Source organism: Equus caballus, chromosome 12, assembly GCF_041296265.1.
Source record: "Equus caballus isolate H_3958 breed thoroughbred chromosome 12, TB-T2T, whole genome shotgun sequence".
In the NCBI taxonomy this organism is placed as follows: domain Eukaryota; kingdom Metazoa; phylum Chordata; class Mammalia; order Perissodactyla; family Equidae; genus Equus; species Equus caballus.
Window position 1 is genome coordinate 13,935,217 of NC_091695.1, and position 15,497 is coordinate 13,950,713.

The following is a 15,497-nucleotide window of genomic DNA, read 5'->3' on the forward strand; positions in this document are numbered from 1 at the left end:
TGTAAGTGCTTACTAAGTGCTAGTTGTTATCACTACTATTATGAGGATTATGATTACACTCACCTAAAAGATAAATTGCTTCCAGACACAAATGAAGAACTTTTGTGTCAACATCAAAAATTACATAATTTTGTCTCATGGAGCAAATGCCAAAGGATTGAAGCTGTGTGTATGCCTACAGTGGCAAAAGGCTCTCACTGCTAGCCTTTGTAGCTATATATATATATATAGTTCTTGAACATCTTTCACTCGCTTGATCTTTTCCATGTGCATACCCATGTGATTTAACTCATGTGAGTGCCTCTGTGTGGAAATGAGGGTACTTCATAAGATACAACAAAATGATGCATCTTATCTGTTGCATATACTCAAAAGTTTGATGTTGAATGTTCTTAAGGTAAATTACTTGAATGTTAGCCAGTTTCTATTTCTCCTTCTTGGAAGGAAAAAATGTAAGCTTTTGACTCTCTATTAATTTTCTATTTCTCCCTCCTCCTCCTCTCTCTACTCTCCCGCACCCTCTGCCCCTATTTAAACTCTAAAATCATGGTTCTTGAGGAAAACCAGCCATTAGCATTTGGATTCACATCCCCCTATTTTGCATGAAAAGTGTTTCCTATGGAGAGATGTCATCTGTCACTCCAAGGTATGCTGAAAGCTAACATGCTCAAAATTGCAGTATATGTTAGCTAAGGCTCTTACTTTATACAAGTTCTTTCCTATATCTCTACTACTACCACACAGTATAACTAAAAAACTCAACTTTCAAATACGGCAGGCAGTAGAGATGAGGGTGTAACACAAGTGTAGGTCATAAAACAGAGGCCATACTTTCAAAGCTTGCTGTAGTATCTGGGCATCGTTGATCCCAGTAATTTCTCTCAGCTGATTCAAAAATGTCTGCTGGTGCTAGAAGAGAGGAAAAACCAAAATCATTACACTCTGAAATCTGAAAATATACAAGGACAAGAAAATAAATGACCTTTGGGCAAACAAACAGAAAACAAAATAAACTAGAGTAAAAAAGAAAAACAAAAACAGGGGCAGGCCTGGTGGCACAGCAGTTCAGTTCCTACACTCTGCTTTGGCGGCCCGGGGTTTACTGGCTTGGATCCCATGTGCAGACATAGCACTACTTGTCAAGCCATGCTGTGGTAGGCGTCCCGCATATAAAGTGGAGGAAGATGGGCACAGATGTTAGCTCAGGGCCAGTCTTCCTCAGCAAAAAGAGGATTGGGAGCAGATGTTAGCTCAGGGCTAATCTTCTTCAAAAAGAAAAAACAAACAAACAAACTTGAGAGAGACTGAACAAATTTCATTCTTTTAGGAAGAAGGAACCATGCTGTGGGGAGCCCTTATTCCATTTTCATGTTTCCAAAAGGGAACTTCTACATTACTTCCCAAGAAGAAGTCTTACTGAATTAACAATTTCTGGTCCATTCTTCACCACCTCATTTATGCCACCCAACAAGAAAAGGAGTGGTTAGCATGAGGCTAAGCCTGAGAAACTAAGGAAACAAGTATCCATTGGGTTACTTTAACTAGGGCATGGGACCAGTGATGGAGATCGAGGCAGCTCTGGTAATCTCTCCCTGTCCCTATGGACAGGCAGCATCCAGGCCCCTGGGATATGTGAAAAAGACACGCTTTTGGCAGGCCATGCACTAGGTGAGTATATTATATCACTGGCATCCTACGATCTGTCTGAGGAAAAAGAGGACCATCTCATGCTCCCATCCGTCATAAAAGATCCTAAACAGAATTGATCATTTGCCCCCAGTTGCTTCAGATCTGTTTACAGTCTACTGGTCTATGTACCATATAATCTATTACACTCTATTGGGGGGATAGCATCCCACTACGAAACCCTTCCCTGAACTTCCCTAATTAAGAACCATGTTCCTCCCTACATCTCTGTATTTCTCAAAACAAGTTCCCAAAAACTGTAAGACAGCACCACGACATAATGCAAGCTCAAGGGATATGATCTGGAAGACAAGTCGTCACTAGAATGAAAGGATCTGCAGAAATCTTTCTTGAAAATGTTTTACAGTCATCTCAGTAAGAATTTTATGGGGTGAAAGTTTAATGAGAAACAGTATAGTTACACAGTTTCAAATTCTTCCTACAAATTATAAAGGGAGAAAAGGTAAATTTATACTGAAGAAATCTAACAGATACCAACTCAACCAAGTGATCAGAGCTAATATTACCAATAATGGGACTGACAGCGTGTGCCTCTTGATATGATATGATACACCAAGAAGACAATATCACCTGTGGTTTTCCTGCCAAAAACCATAACCTGAATCTAATCTTGAGGAAGTATCAGACATCCAAACTGAGGAACATTTCGCAAAATAATTATTGGGTTATCTTCAAAATGTCTATATCATGACAAAGGACAAGTTTCCAGATTAAAGGGGACCAAAAAGGCATGGTAACCAAATGTACTGCAGGAGACCACATTACATCTCAAACTAAACGCAATACAGGATATTATTCGGACAACTGGAGAAAGATGAATGTGGACTGCTTAGTAATGATATTTTATTAATATTAAATTCCTGAATTTGATAATGCACTATAGTTATTTAAGAAAATATCTTTTTTCTTAGGAAATACACCCTGAAGTATTTCAGAGGGTAAAGGGACATGATGTCTGCAACTTACTCTCAAATGGTTCAGGAAAAAAGTTATGGGAAGTTCTCTGTACTAATTTCGCAACTTTAAATTTGAAATTACTTCAAAATATAAAGTTTTAAAATGTTATGCATACAGATTTGTTGATGTCAGGATTGTAAAACGTGCGTTTCAAAACATGCTTGACAATTTAAACATGCATAATGTATATACATTCAGAAGTGAAGGGTCCTAAAGAAATTACAAAATGAAATGAAAAAAATAAATAAATAAAAGCAATTTGAAAGTCAGGTTAGAGAGAACGTAGTCGAGATATCTTTTACAAAAGCCACACATATAAGTTACAAATTATATTCAGCTACATGTAACAGAGTCCCATCTAAATAGTAGCTTCAACATACTGCAGTGTCTTTTCCTAATATAATTAGACTGGAGGTGGGCAGTCCAGATCTGATAAGGACACCCCACAAGATATCAAAGATCTAAGCTCCTTCTGTCTTCCCACTAAACATTCCTATATATGACATTCAGCAAGTGTCTGTCACTCCATGTCTCCTCCTCCAGCATCCTGTCCAAGTTCTAGGTAGGACAAAGGGAAGGGCAAAGGACAAAAGGTGTCTGACAAATGATTCTGCCTTCTTTATCAAGCCCTTTCTGGCGACTTCCACTTAAAGCCTCACTGAACACACAAAGCCTCCTGGCCACTCCTAAGTGCAAAAGCGGTTGGGAAATGTATTTTTCAGCAATGCAAAAAGGCACTCTGAAGATGAAATCAAGGCTCTGTTTGTTAGGGAAAAGAAAGAACGTATATTGCATAGGCATTGGCAGTATCTGCCATGCCATCAATGAATTTTCATTTCCATAAAAATCTTATTAAAGAGTTGAGATAACCAAGACTATCTAACAATAAAATAGATAATAAAGTACATAAACAAGGTCATATAAATGCCAAGAAGAATCAAAATAGTTGAATAAAAGAACCAAATTGCCAAATTTCCAGGGCTGAAATACAAGAAAAATAAATTCTTTTTAAACTTGTCAACTTTTCTACTTTCTTTTAAAAAGTTAACAATAACTAAGCAACAGAACCATGACTAAGTTACATAATACCCAACATTACAAATTAAAGATGTATAAAAATTTTACAGAAATTCTCCTTATCTAATTCAAGGCTTTATTTTAGTGAACATAAAATACTTGAAAGATTTTATAAGCCTGTTTGCAATTTCACCACCACCAGCACTCCAAACTCCATCCTTTACACAGAGCATTATTTTCCTCAACTGCGAATTATTCAATCGTGCATCGGGAAAGACTATTGAATACCCCAAAGAAATTACTCATTTGTACAAACGTCGCTGGCTATTATTTATAATGCTGGAAAAATGAAAAAAGATGCAAATGTCCTTCCACTAAGGAAGACATTCTAAACTTTAATGTACAGAAGAATGACCTGATGAGTTTTCTAATAATGATGATTCCCCGGCCCCACCCCAGAGACTGTGATTCCAGGAGGGTGTGAGTTAAGGCTAATAAATCTGTATTTTTAATAAGCATCTCAAATGATTTTGATACAGATGGACAAATCCAAACAACTGTATATTTTTAAGTAGTGAATCTATATAGAAGGTTATCTTCACAAAATCGCATTAAGCTGAAGTGATAGGATACAAAATAGTATACATATACATTAATGACAAGATGAAATGTAAATACAAATGTAAAACCCAGAAAACATTACAGGGCCTGTGTTAGACTCCCAATTCTCCCATCTCTGCTCTCACACCTTTTGCAACTTTTCCCTTTCTCTCACTAGAGATACCATATATTTCCTTGCTGCATTGAGGAGCTTGACCATGTGACACACTTTGACCAATGACATAATAGCAGACAGCATGCAAGCAAACATGAAATGTGCTTACATGGTTGGGCTTGCCCTCTTCATCTTCTTCCTTAAGAAGAACATGACCTGGGAAGCCCACTTGCCCCAGAAGAATGAGGCACTTGTAGAGAAGAGCCACTCCAATCGACCCACAAATCTGTGAACGTGATGATAATATTTTGGTATGTCACCAACTTTTGGAGTGAGCTGTTATGATGTTAGTTGACCGATACAGAGTGCAATAAGAACATTGAGTATTTTATCAAGAAAAGCAACATCTTTGAAATTTTGTTATGGTTTGGTATTTTATCATCTTTCACGATTAAGTCAGCTAAAACCTAGGAAAAAAAATAATCCAGATGTATCTCTAGCATAGTTTTATGACCGCATGAATTTTGACTGAAAATGAAACAATGAAGAGAAAAGGATTAAGGTGCCAAAGAAGGCTGAGCAGGAAGGAGAGAAGGTGAAAGAACTTTCTCAGCTAAGTTACCAAGAAATGGGAGAGAAATCGAAAAAGGTGACCTATGAGAAAAATTCTCAGTTTATGGCAGAAAAACCACCTCATTTGTAAGGTTTTCCCCTTTGTTATTGGCATCTTACAGCTGTGCTTTTCCTGTCTTTGAAAACCTGCACCTTCATTTCCCGTAATCATATGTTTTTATTGCTGTTATTTCTGTTGTGATTAAGACCCTGGTCTTTCTTTCAAGGTTTGCATTTTCCTATTTACCAAACTTCTGGTCTGTGATACACCCTGATCCTCAACTGAAAATGTCTTGCATATGATTCTCTCCTCCTTGACAAGCAATTTGGGATCCAAGGTGGATACAACCCACTTGCATGTCTAGAGCTCCTCTTCTGAGCTCTGAGGTCTTCCTTGTACAGATTTCATATCGAATAAGCACAAGGAGGTGGGTGCAACATATTCACACTTGTTAAAAAGAAGGCAGCAGGGGCCAGCCTTGTGGCCGAATGGTTAATTTCACTTGCTCTGCTTCAGCGGCCTCGGGTTCGCAGCTTCAGATTCTGGGCACGGACTTAGCATGGCTCATCAAGCCATGTTGTGGCAGCAACCCACACAGAAGAGCTAGAGTGACTTACAACTAGGATATACAACTGTGTACTACTGGGGCTTTGGGGAGAAAATGAAAGTTGGCAACAGATGTCAGCTCAGGGCCAATCTTCCTAAATAAATAAATAAGGAGACAGCAGGCCCAAAATGGAGTCACTAATGTTAAGGCCCCACAGTCAGAAAACCAAGACTTAATACCTAACCTAATTTGCAGTTTCAACTCCCCAGGAATGTAACCTTGGACCAGTCAACACAGAATTTCCTGCTCAGCCCTAGTGGGTTATCCACTGATAGACCACTTCCATTCCCCTTAGGAGGGCAACCTTGCCTAAAACAATGCATTCTTTGGTAATAATTGCCTTTTGTCCCCTCCCTCTCTGCCTTTAAAATCATTTCTTTTCTGCAACTCTATGGAGCTCCTTTCTATTTGGTAGACAGGATGCTGCCTGATTCATGAATCGTTCAATAAAGCCAATTTGCTCTTTCAAATTTACTCAGTTGAATTTTTTGTTGTTTAGAAGATTTGGTGGCAGCAGCAGAACTAAAGGAGACTTCCAGTGGCATTCAGGGACAACAAGAAACACAGGCATGGTAGTTGCAAACCCGTTTTTGAGTTCACTGCCTTTCTCACCATTTCCAAGGGCTGTGGGTAAGTTCCCTCTGGGTTCTGAGCTCGGCTCTCTTTGCACTGAGCTCCCAATCTAACTGGCTTTCCAGTTAGTTCCCCATTTGTCTAGAATCACTAGTTCCACGTTGGGAGCTGCTAGCAGTTTGGACCACAGATCCCTATTTGATTGGAAATCCTAGCCCTTGGTTATGTTTCCAGATTCCGGGTTGGGAACTGCTGGTGGTTGAGTCTGCAGTCCCCATTTGTTTGGGATCCTTCCCCAGATTCCACGGTGGGAACTGCTAGCAGCAAGTGCACTTCCCCATCTGTTTGGAATCAGTCCACAGTCCCCATTTGTTGAGGTCTGTTGGTTCAGTCGTTCCCCAGTCTCAGGTTCCAATGTTGGGAACTGCTGGTTTTGCACACAGGGCCTTTTCTTGGCCAGCAACAGTAACATCTCTTGGTTACTGACGATACATTAAGGTGCACCTGTCTGTCTTGTTTCATGCAGACAAAGGCTAACGGGAATCTCTGAAGTCAAAAAATCACAAAAATCATGGGCACAGATCAAGTATTTAAAGGCTGTTAGAGAGTTCATCACCTAACTCAAAGACTCCTGTCAGGAGAAGGTGCTCACGGAACAGGTTAGATTGACACCAGGCCACCTGCCAACCTCAAGAAAACTTCCATGCAACGAGGTATACTGTAAAACACACACAATCCTCAACCCAGCAGCACACTCTTTTTACACATTAATTTGGCTCCAAAAAACCCAAAGTCTTAGCTAACGGGATCTTTAAATTCTAAAGAGTCAAGCATGCCACCTTCTGGCACACCTATTTATTTTATGGCTAAGAACTATGGCCCAATAATAAATCGCTCAATAAAGTCAATTTGACTTTTTAAATCGACTGAGCTGAATTTCTTTTCCTTGTTTTCTTTTTTGAGGAAGATTAGCCGTGAGCTAACATCTACCACCAATCCTCCTGTTTTTTGCTGAGGAAGACTGGCCCTGAGCTAACACCTGTGTCCATCTTCCTCTACTTTATATGTGGGATGCCTGCCACAGCACGGTTTGATGAGCAAGCGGTGTGTAGGTCTGTGCCCAGGATCCAAACCAGCAAACCCCAGGCCGCCGAAGCCGAGCACGTGAACTTAACTGCTGCACCACCAGGCCAGCCCCCTGAGCTGAATTTTTTGTTGTTTAACACACTGCTCGACCAAGAAGGGCAAGGCACAATGTTCAAAGAGATTCAGTGGCTTGCAAATACCACAAAAATCAATAAGGAACAAGCCAAGACTACCTACAGACCTTCAGATTCCTTCTTCAAAGTAATTTTTACTACATGATGACATCCTTAAGTGCCTACTCTGTGGAAAAGACAGTAGTATACACTCCAGGGAGAAGGAGACATCAGTAATTTCAATATAAATTAAAGATCAGAGGGTTTCATTGAAATTCTTTCCTCCCTCAGTTGACCCTACTTAATGTTGGGTCTGTTTTAAATCTGTTTCAGTAAAGACTACAGAATATTTAACATCGGTATAACTTTTTGAGGATCAAAAAAAGGGGATCACTGGTTTAGGCCAAGGAAAAAGATAAGCAATTATGCTCTTGCTGTATGCCAGACTCTGCTTTAAGTGTTCCCAGCATACAATCTCATTTGACACATGCAAATGTGCACATGCACACACACACCCTCTAGGAAGTTCCTCTCATTTTATAGCTAACGGGCTTCAAGAGATGAACAAGTGCAGAGACAGGAATGAAAACAGGGTTTTCAAATCCCACAGCCCATGTCCTTTCCATATTTTCTCTCCTCTACGGTACCTGATTTTGAAGATTAAAGATGCAGTAAAAAATGAAAGCGGTGGAAAAATCTCCTACCATGTTGATGTAAAACACTTAGATAGCGGTACGAGAAGACTGGCGCACTGCTGACTAGAAGGCAGGAAAGCTTTCTGTGTTAAGGGGTGAATGCCTCATAAGTCAGTCATTGGTGCCTTTAACTGCATTTCCAAATATAAATAAAACTTGGTTTAGCGCAAAAGAAACAAAGTCAAAGGTCTCCCTCTTCAGGGGAAAAAAAGGCAACTCTTAGAATGACCTCTAAAAAAACTTCCAAATTCTCTTAGAAAAAAGGAAAAAACCCCAATGAGATAGATAATCCCAAGGCATTCTTAAACTTCGAATCATATGCACTAAAGACTAAAGTATTTCCGGCACTGAGTGGTAAGCAGGTCAAAGTTACCTATCAATGAAAGGATTAATAACACCACTGCCTTTAAAGTACATAACCATACGCACATCTGTTTCCACAAATACCTTCTGCGTCTACCTGATAACACTAAACTGCCCTAGTTCGTATTATCTCACCATAACAAGAAATCCCCAAACTTCGTTGACAGATAATTCCTAGTACACGTGTCCTTCAAATAGCTCTTCATAAGCCCCAAACCTGCCCCTGGCCAGCTAAAAGCTATAAGCAAAAAACAAAAACAAAAAACTTTTATTTGCCGAGCCTTGTCTTTTATTTTTCTCTCTCATTTTAAGGAGGACAACATGATCTTTCATTTCCTTCACATGTAATATTCCGTGAACTCTCTGAGAATTTTCCTGCAGTGCAATCCTTATCACGGCCTCACGGGCTGTCTGCAGGCTGCGGCTCTCTCTAGCCTCACCTTGCACTACTTTCCCATCTTCCTCTTCCCTCTGACTTTTATTCAGGGTCTACAAAATACCACTCTGCTTCCTAATTCAAAGATCTGTGTATATTCAGTTGCCTTCTGTGAAGGTTAGAGGTTCTCCTGGCACTCACCACATTATAATAATATACTACGGTTAATCACCAGATTCTAAGTCCAAAAGGAGCACAGTCTGTCTATTTCACTCATCACTGTATTCCTGGCAACTAGTACCAGTGCTGGCATGTGGTAGGCACTCAATAAATATTGACTGAACAAATGAACATAGCAGAGTTTACAGAGGGTAAGTGGACTAAGTCAGATCACAGGGCTTGAACTCATCCACAAGAAAGAGGTACTAATTACTGGAGACAGGAACAAGAGGCATACCTAAATCAGGCCCACTTACTAAACAAACTTTCTGCACTCTCGTACAGTCTATCTAGAATTTCCCAGAAGGCTTCCTTTCTTAGTTCTGGTCCTGTCAATCCTGCTTGAAGGTGAGTGTACAGGACAATATTATTGAAATTCTCCACTGCAAATACCCCAAATAGCTATCTCATGAATGGCTGGGGTACCTTGTACTTCCTACTGGCACAGAGCCAAGGTTTATCTCAACCTTTTTGAGTTAACAGCACGTCAGTGTTAAAGTAAATTAATCATATATCCCTCTGGGTGTAAAAATCTGAAGATGTGCTCTTTTTTTTTTATATAAATGAAGCAGGTAGTTTTTGTTTTTTTTTAAGATTGGCACCTGAGCTAACAACTGTTGCCAATCTTCTTTTTTTTTTTCTGCTTTGCTTTATCTTCCCAAACCCCCTGTACATAGTTGTATATCTTAGTTGCATGTCCTTCTAGTTGTGGGATGTGGGACGGCGCCTCAACGTGGCCTGACGAGCGGTGCCATGTCTGCGCCCAGGATCTGAACCCTGGGCTGCTGCAGCGGAGCACCCAAACTTAACCACTCGGCCACGGAGCCAGCCCAAAGATGTGCTTTTTTATACTTCACTATTTACATTTAGACTTAGAAATGCCAGAATTTCTGAATTTAAGAAACCTTTTCCTACCTTTTTACAGAATCCCAGAGCTACAAACAATCTTTAAGCATTCACATAATCCAAAAAAAAGAAAAAGGAAGAAAAGTAAAGAAATGAGATGCTTTACGGGAAACAGGTAGCAAAGAGCAATGTACATAGTTGGTCCTCAGTAAATGTTTGTTTCCATCCTTCCTCACCTCAGAGTTCATACCCCACCTGCCACCTCAACCCTTCAACCAATCTAACATCCACATAATGTCCATGCCCCTAAGAGAATCCCCCATCCCTATTAACTAGTAGACAAAAGAATGCATCATAAGTAGAAACTCTACATGCAAAAAATATTGTTTCACTGCACTATAAGCTAAGTCCATACAGAGTTAAATACATTTCCAGGCCAAATAAGAACCCAACATGATGAAACATGGTTTCTATGGGAACATGCATTTTGAGTTTCAAAAACGCAATTTGTAAAAGCTTTTGGAACAGTGTGCTTTTAAATTAGAGCCCCTATATTCTGGAAAACATCTGGGTAAAAAAAAGTTTTGTGAATCAAATGACATCCTTGAACTATGACATAAGCAGTTTAGACAAAATATATTTAACTTGTTTTTGGTGCTAATAATCTAACTGATTCCTAATATATCTCTCTCGTCCAATTAAATCTTTACATATCTCTAGTTTCCATACTTAAATTTTCATAACTAACTTACAGTCCAAAAATAAAATCCCTACACTAATAAAACAAAATAAACTACAACACTATACGATTCCTAGCAGCTACATCTGTCACAAACAATTCCTTACAGCAAATATAGTTTTTGGTCATACTAATTCCACACATAACACACCCTCCAGACTATCAGAAACTCCATTCATCTAGATAAAATGCTAGGTGTAAAAAAGCATATGCTCTATACCACTTTCTTTCCTGGACCCATAAAACAGCTACTGGCAGAAGTGTCCCCACCTCCAGCACCTCAGCAAACTTGCCCGCTATCCAGTGGGCTTCAATCACAACCTCTCCAACAAAACCTGAATCTGAGCCTCAGGGCTCGTGGAGGACCTCTCCAAAACTTACTCCTCCTTTTCTTCTCTAGAGTTTTCAGTCTTTAGTAGCCAATCACCGTTACTAGTGAATCGTATTAAACTTTCCCTGTCCAAATTATTGTGTGTTTTCTGTGTCCTAACTGGACACTTACTGATCTAACTTCCTTACAAGCAATTTTTGTATTCTAACAATATATTCATGATGTAATTCTGTATTCTTAGGAGACTAAACATCAGAAAAAATTAGGAAGGAAAAAAGTTAACCATACATGCAAAGTTCTATCCTAAGAACTCTCATTTACTATGCACTTATTAAAAGTATATAAAGCACCAGAGATTTCATTATGTAGGCACAATTCATTGAAATTATTGGCCACTGGTGACTGAACTCACTCTCCAGCCCCTCTCCCCTCCCTGGACTGGGGAACCGGCTGAAAGTTCTAACCCTCTAATCACAGTGGTTGGTTTTTCTGAGGTCCAGCCCCTCTCCTGAAGCTATCTTGTCCTCCAACCACAAGTTTTCTCATTAGCATACAAAAGACAGTAAATTTCAAGAGTTACAGGAGCCTTGTAACAATGACCAGAAAAAAGGACTAAATAGTACACATTAGTGTACAGTTGGGCAAAATCCTCTAACACAAATCCTGTTTAATAACAAAGTGCTGAATATCTCGTGTAATTTATTGAGTATCGTACTGAAAGCGAAACACATAATGGTTTATGGGTTCAGGACTGTTGTAAGTGTTATCAGCCTCGTGATCGCGTGGCTGACTGGGAGCTGTGGCTCGCTGCCGCTGCCCAACGTCACAACAGAGGAGTGTACCACATACCGCTAGCCTGGGAAAAGATCAAAATTCAAAATTCAAAGTACAGTTTCTACTGAATGCATTATCAATTTCACACCAATGAAAGTCGAAAAATCCTAAGTAGAAACATAGTAAGTTGAGGATCATCTGTATCCCACTCTACACTAAACCACACAACCTGTTCAGTTCAACATTCTGCTTGAGAGATACAGCAATAATTACAGCACATTTACAGTAGTCTCCCCTTCCCTGTGAGAGATACGTTCCAAGACCCCCAGTGGATGCCTGAAACCACAGAGAGTAGCAAATCATATATATACTGGTTTTTTTCTATACATACACACCTATAATAAAGCTTAATTTATAAACTAGGCACAGTAAGAGATTAACAATAATAAAATAGAACAATTATAACAATATGGCATAATAAAAGTCACCCAAGATCTTAACAACCTCAGCATAAGATTTTTTTCTTTTCTTAAGTTGAGAACTTTTACCTTTTTACTTAAAGCTTCCCTTTGGCATATCCGAATTGCATCCTCACTACTCTTGCGCTTTGGGGCCATTATTAAGTAAAATCATGGTTACTTGAAAACAAGCACTGTGATACCACAACCATCAATCTGATAACCCACAGCTACTAAGTGACTAGAGGTGGGTAGCATATACGGTGTGGATATGCTGGACAAAGGAATGACTCACATCTTAGGTGAAATGGAGTGAGACTTCATCAGGCTATTCAGAATGATGCACAATTTAAAACATGAATTGTTTATTTCTGGAATTTTCCACTTAATACTTTTGGACCACGGTTGACCGTGGATAACTGAAACAATGGAAAGCAAAACTGTGGATAAAATGGGACTACTATACCGAGGTATAGCAAAAAATAAAAAAAAGTTTTAAACTATGATCAAACCTGAAGGCACATCTGTGAAAACTACAACAAAAAGGCTGAGAACCCCACTCTAAGACAACGGCTGTCAACTGAGTACCAGGGTCAAAGACGTAAAGTGGATGACAATGGCAATAAAATCTACTCCCAAACTTTAACAATAACTATTACAAGAATATCCTGATGCACATGTATTAATTTCCTTGGCTGAAGATGGAAGTGCCAAATTAGCTTCTGTAAAACACTACCATTCTGTTAAAATTAAGTTAACCTTATTCTTCCAAATTTTACTAATTTTTTAGTTTTGGTTATATCTAAGTTATTAGTTGGGTTTTGGTCTTGGTGCATAAGAGTTATATAATAAAACATAATAAATTTATGCCTCGTTTACATTTACGCACACTTCAGTAAAACTATAATGAAAAATACTTTAATTCAAGGGAGAGTCCCTGAGACCTATTTTAAAAAGTCCCAATTCAAGGATAAAAAATATTGTCATCAGGTGGAGCATTAATGAGGAGGAGGAGAAATTTTTCAATACAGTTGCTGGTTCTCCAATCATGAATTTGGACACCTATGCAAACAATATGCCCAAACTTCAAATCCAAGTGGAATAAGACAAATACTGAAGGCAAAACAAGAAAAAGACTAGAGGACAATAAAAGAGAGTATCTTGGGGCCACCAGGTGGCCTAGTGGTTAAGTTCACCACTCTGCTTTGGTGGCCTGCAGTTCAGTGGTTCGAATCCCAAGCATGGACCTACACCCCATTCATCAAGCCAGGCTGTGGCAGCATTCCACAGACAAAACAGAAGATTGGCACAGACGTTAGCTCAGCAACAATCTTCCTCAAGCAAAAAGAGGAAGATTGGCAACATATGTTAGCTCAGGGCCAATCTTCCTCACAAAAAAAAAAAAAAGAGAGAGAGAGAGAGACCATCTTAATGAAAGAGTATGGAAGTTCAAATAAAGAAAACTAATCACATATGAGACTAAATTGAAATGATCTTCTATTCATGAAAGAATAGCATAAAGGGAGTAAAAAGACACCCTGAAAATGGGAAAAGATATTTTCAAAATATCTAAGTAGAAAATAAAAATTATCTTTAGACTAAAGAACTCCTTCAAATCAAAAAGGGAAAGGTAAAACCACCCAAAAGAAAAAACAAACAAGAGAAACAAACGTAAATTTCACAAAAAAAAATCTCAAAGGTCCATGAACACATAAAAAGATAACCAAATAGTTTACCAACAGTAGGATGGTTAAGTTCTGGTGCATCCAGAAGTAAAGATGAACTATAACACAAGGGCCATTTATTTCATATAAACCTGAACTCTTCCACCTCAGAGCACACACAAAAACAGACTCCACATAAATTACAGACGTAAATGTAAAAACTAAAATGATAAAACATTTTAGAAGAAAACACAGGAAAAAAGTTTTTGCAAATTAAGTTTCAAAAATTTGTTAAAGCATTAACCGTAAAAAAAAAAAAAGTGGTATAATGAACTTCACCAGTGTTAAAAAACTTGACTTCATAGAAACTAATAAGAAAATGAAAAGAACCTACATGCTGAGAAAAGATATATTTATAATTTATAACGACATATTCAGAATATATAAATCCCTGCAACTCAATAACAAGATATATCTATAGAAGATATAACAACGGTCAGTAAGGAAAAGACAAAGGCAGCAGGTTCCCAGTACCTCCCGGCCACACTCCCTGACCACCTCCCACCCTCGCTCCCCCTCGCCCCCACAGAAAGCCCCCTGAGGCCCTAAGACAGGCGGAAGAGGAGGAACAGAGGCACTGTTAGTCAGCCCCTCCCTTCGCACATTAAACCCGGAGAGCTCTGCCCTCTCTTCCAGCAGTGCAAGGGGTATGAAGGGTCCCTGAGCACCACCAGCACAGCCAAGAATGCACAGAAGGGCATTCACTTCCATCCAAAAACTGCAGACCCTGAGTTGAGAATTTGCCTGAGGCAACCCCCAAGATGGCCAAGTAAGCTAATGGCAACATCAATGTTCACAGGGCCCTAGCACCACACCTCCTCGCACGGGACCCCAGCCCTTGGCAGGCTACTCTGATCCCCACGTCCCCAGAAGCCTGGGCCCCTATCCAGCAAACATCACAGAAACCACAAAGCTGACTCCAGCCTGAGCTACGCCACCTTCATCTATCCAGCCACAGCCCCACAGCACAGACGCAGTGAGCCTTCCCTCTGACACCAGCAGCAAGGACGGAAATACTGTGAGTTCTGTTAGTTCCGCAGTCTTATCACCGACTGGAAGTCCCCGCTCTACTGGGGAAGAAGCCCAAAAGTCAGTTCTGAGAACCTGAATGATGTGACCAGAATAGGCACAAAGAGTGTCCACTGACCCCAGGAGGCCTGTGCAGAGAGCTGTTCCGTCCTCCAAAAACTGGGAATTTTAAACCCGAGGAAGTGGACTGGGCCGAAGCTGGGTACCTGAGGGTCACTGTAGATATTAAACCAATTTGCCGTTTCCTGTTTAACTTGAGGGTGTGACTCAGGGGTCTCGAAGATTTGTGAGTTCGTTTTGTAGAAGAAGGAGAATGCACTCAGCAGCCATGGAATTGCGGAAGTCAGATTGTCCAGGGGCTTTCCCACCTTCTCATTTTGGCCAATTCGAATAAAATCTGTCTCCATCTACAAACACCAATGTCTCAGTGTTTGGCTTGCTGTGCATCGGGCACACGAACTTGAGATTAAGAGGTGTGGTATCACTTCTGGTTTCCTTTCAATCCTCTTCCTTGGCCTTGTTCTGCCCCAGAGGCTTTCTGTAAGGCCTAATGGG

At 39.8% G+C, this 15,497-nt stretch overlaps 1 protein-coding gene across 7 annotated transcripts in view; it reads right to left on the minus strand.

Annotated features, from left to right (window-relative positions):
• The window catches only part of LOC138916614 (ubiquitin carboxyl-terminal hydrolase 25-like), a 176,060-nt gene that overhangs the window by 147,007 nt on the left and 13,556 nt on the right, over positions 1 to 15,497 (minus strand). For 3 of the 7 annotated variants that reach the window (XM_070229561.1, XM_070229563.1, XM_070229564.1), the window contains exon 2: positions 832 to 909. The exons of the other annotated variants lie outside the window; for them this stretch is intronic. In XM_070229561.1, coding sequence (XP_070085662.1) covers positions 832 to 909 — 78 coding nt within the window. The remainder of the gene's footprint in view (positions 1 to 831; positions 910 to 15,497) is intronic. 7 annotated transcript variants of the gene reach the window in all.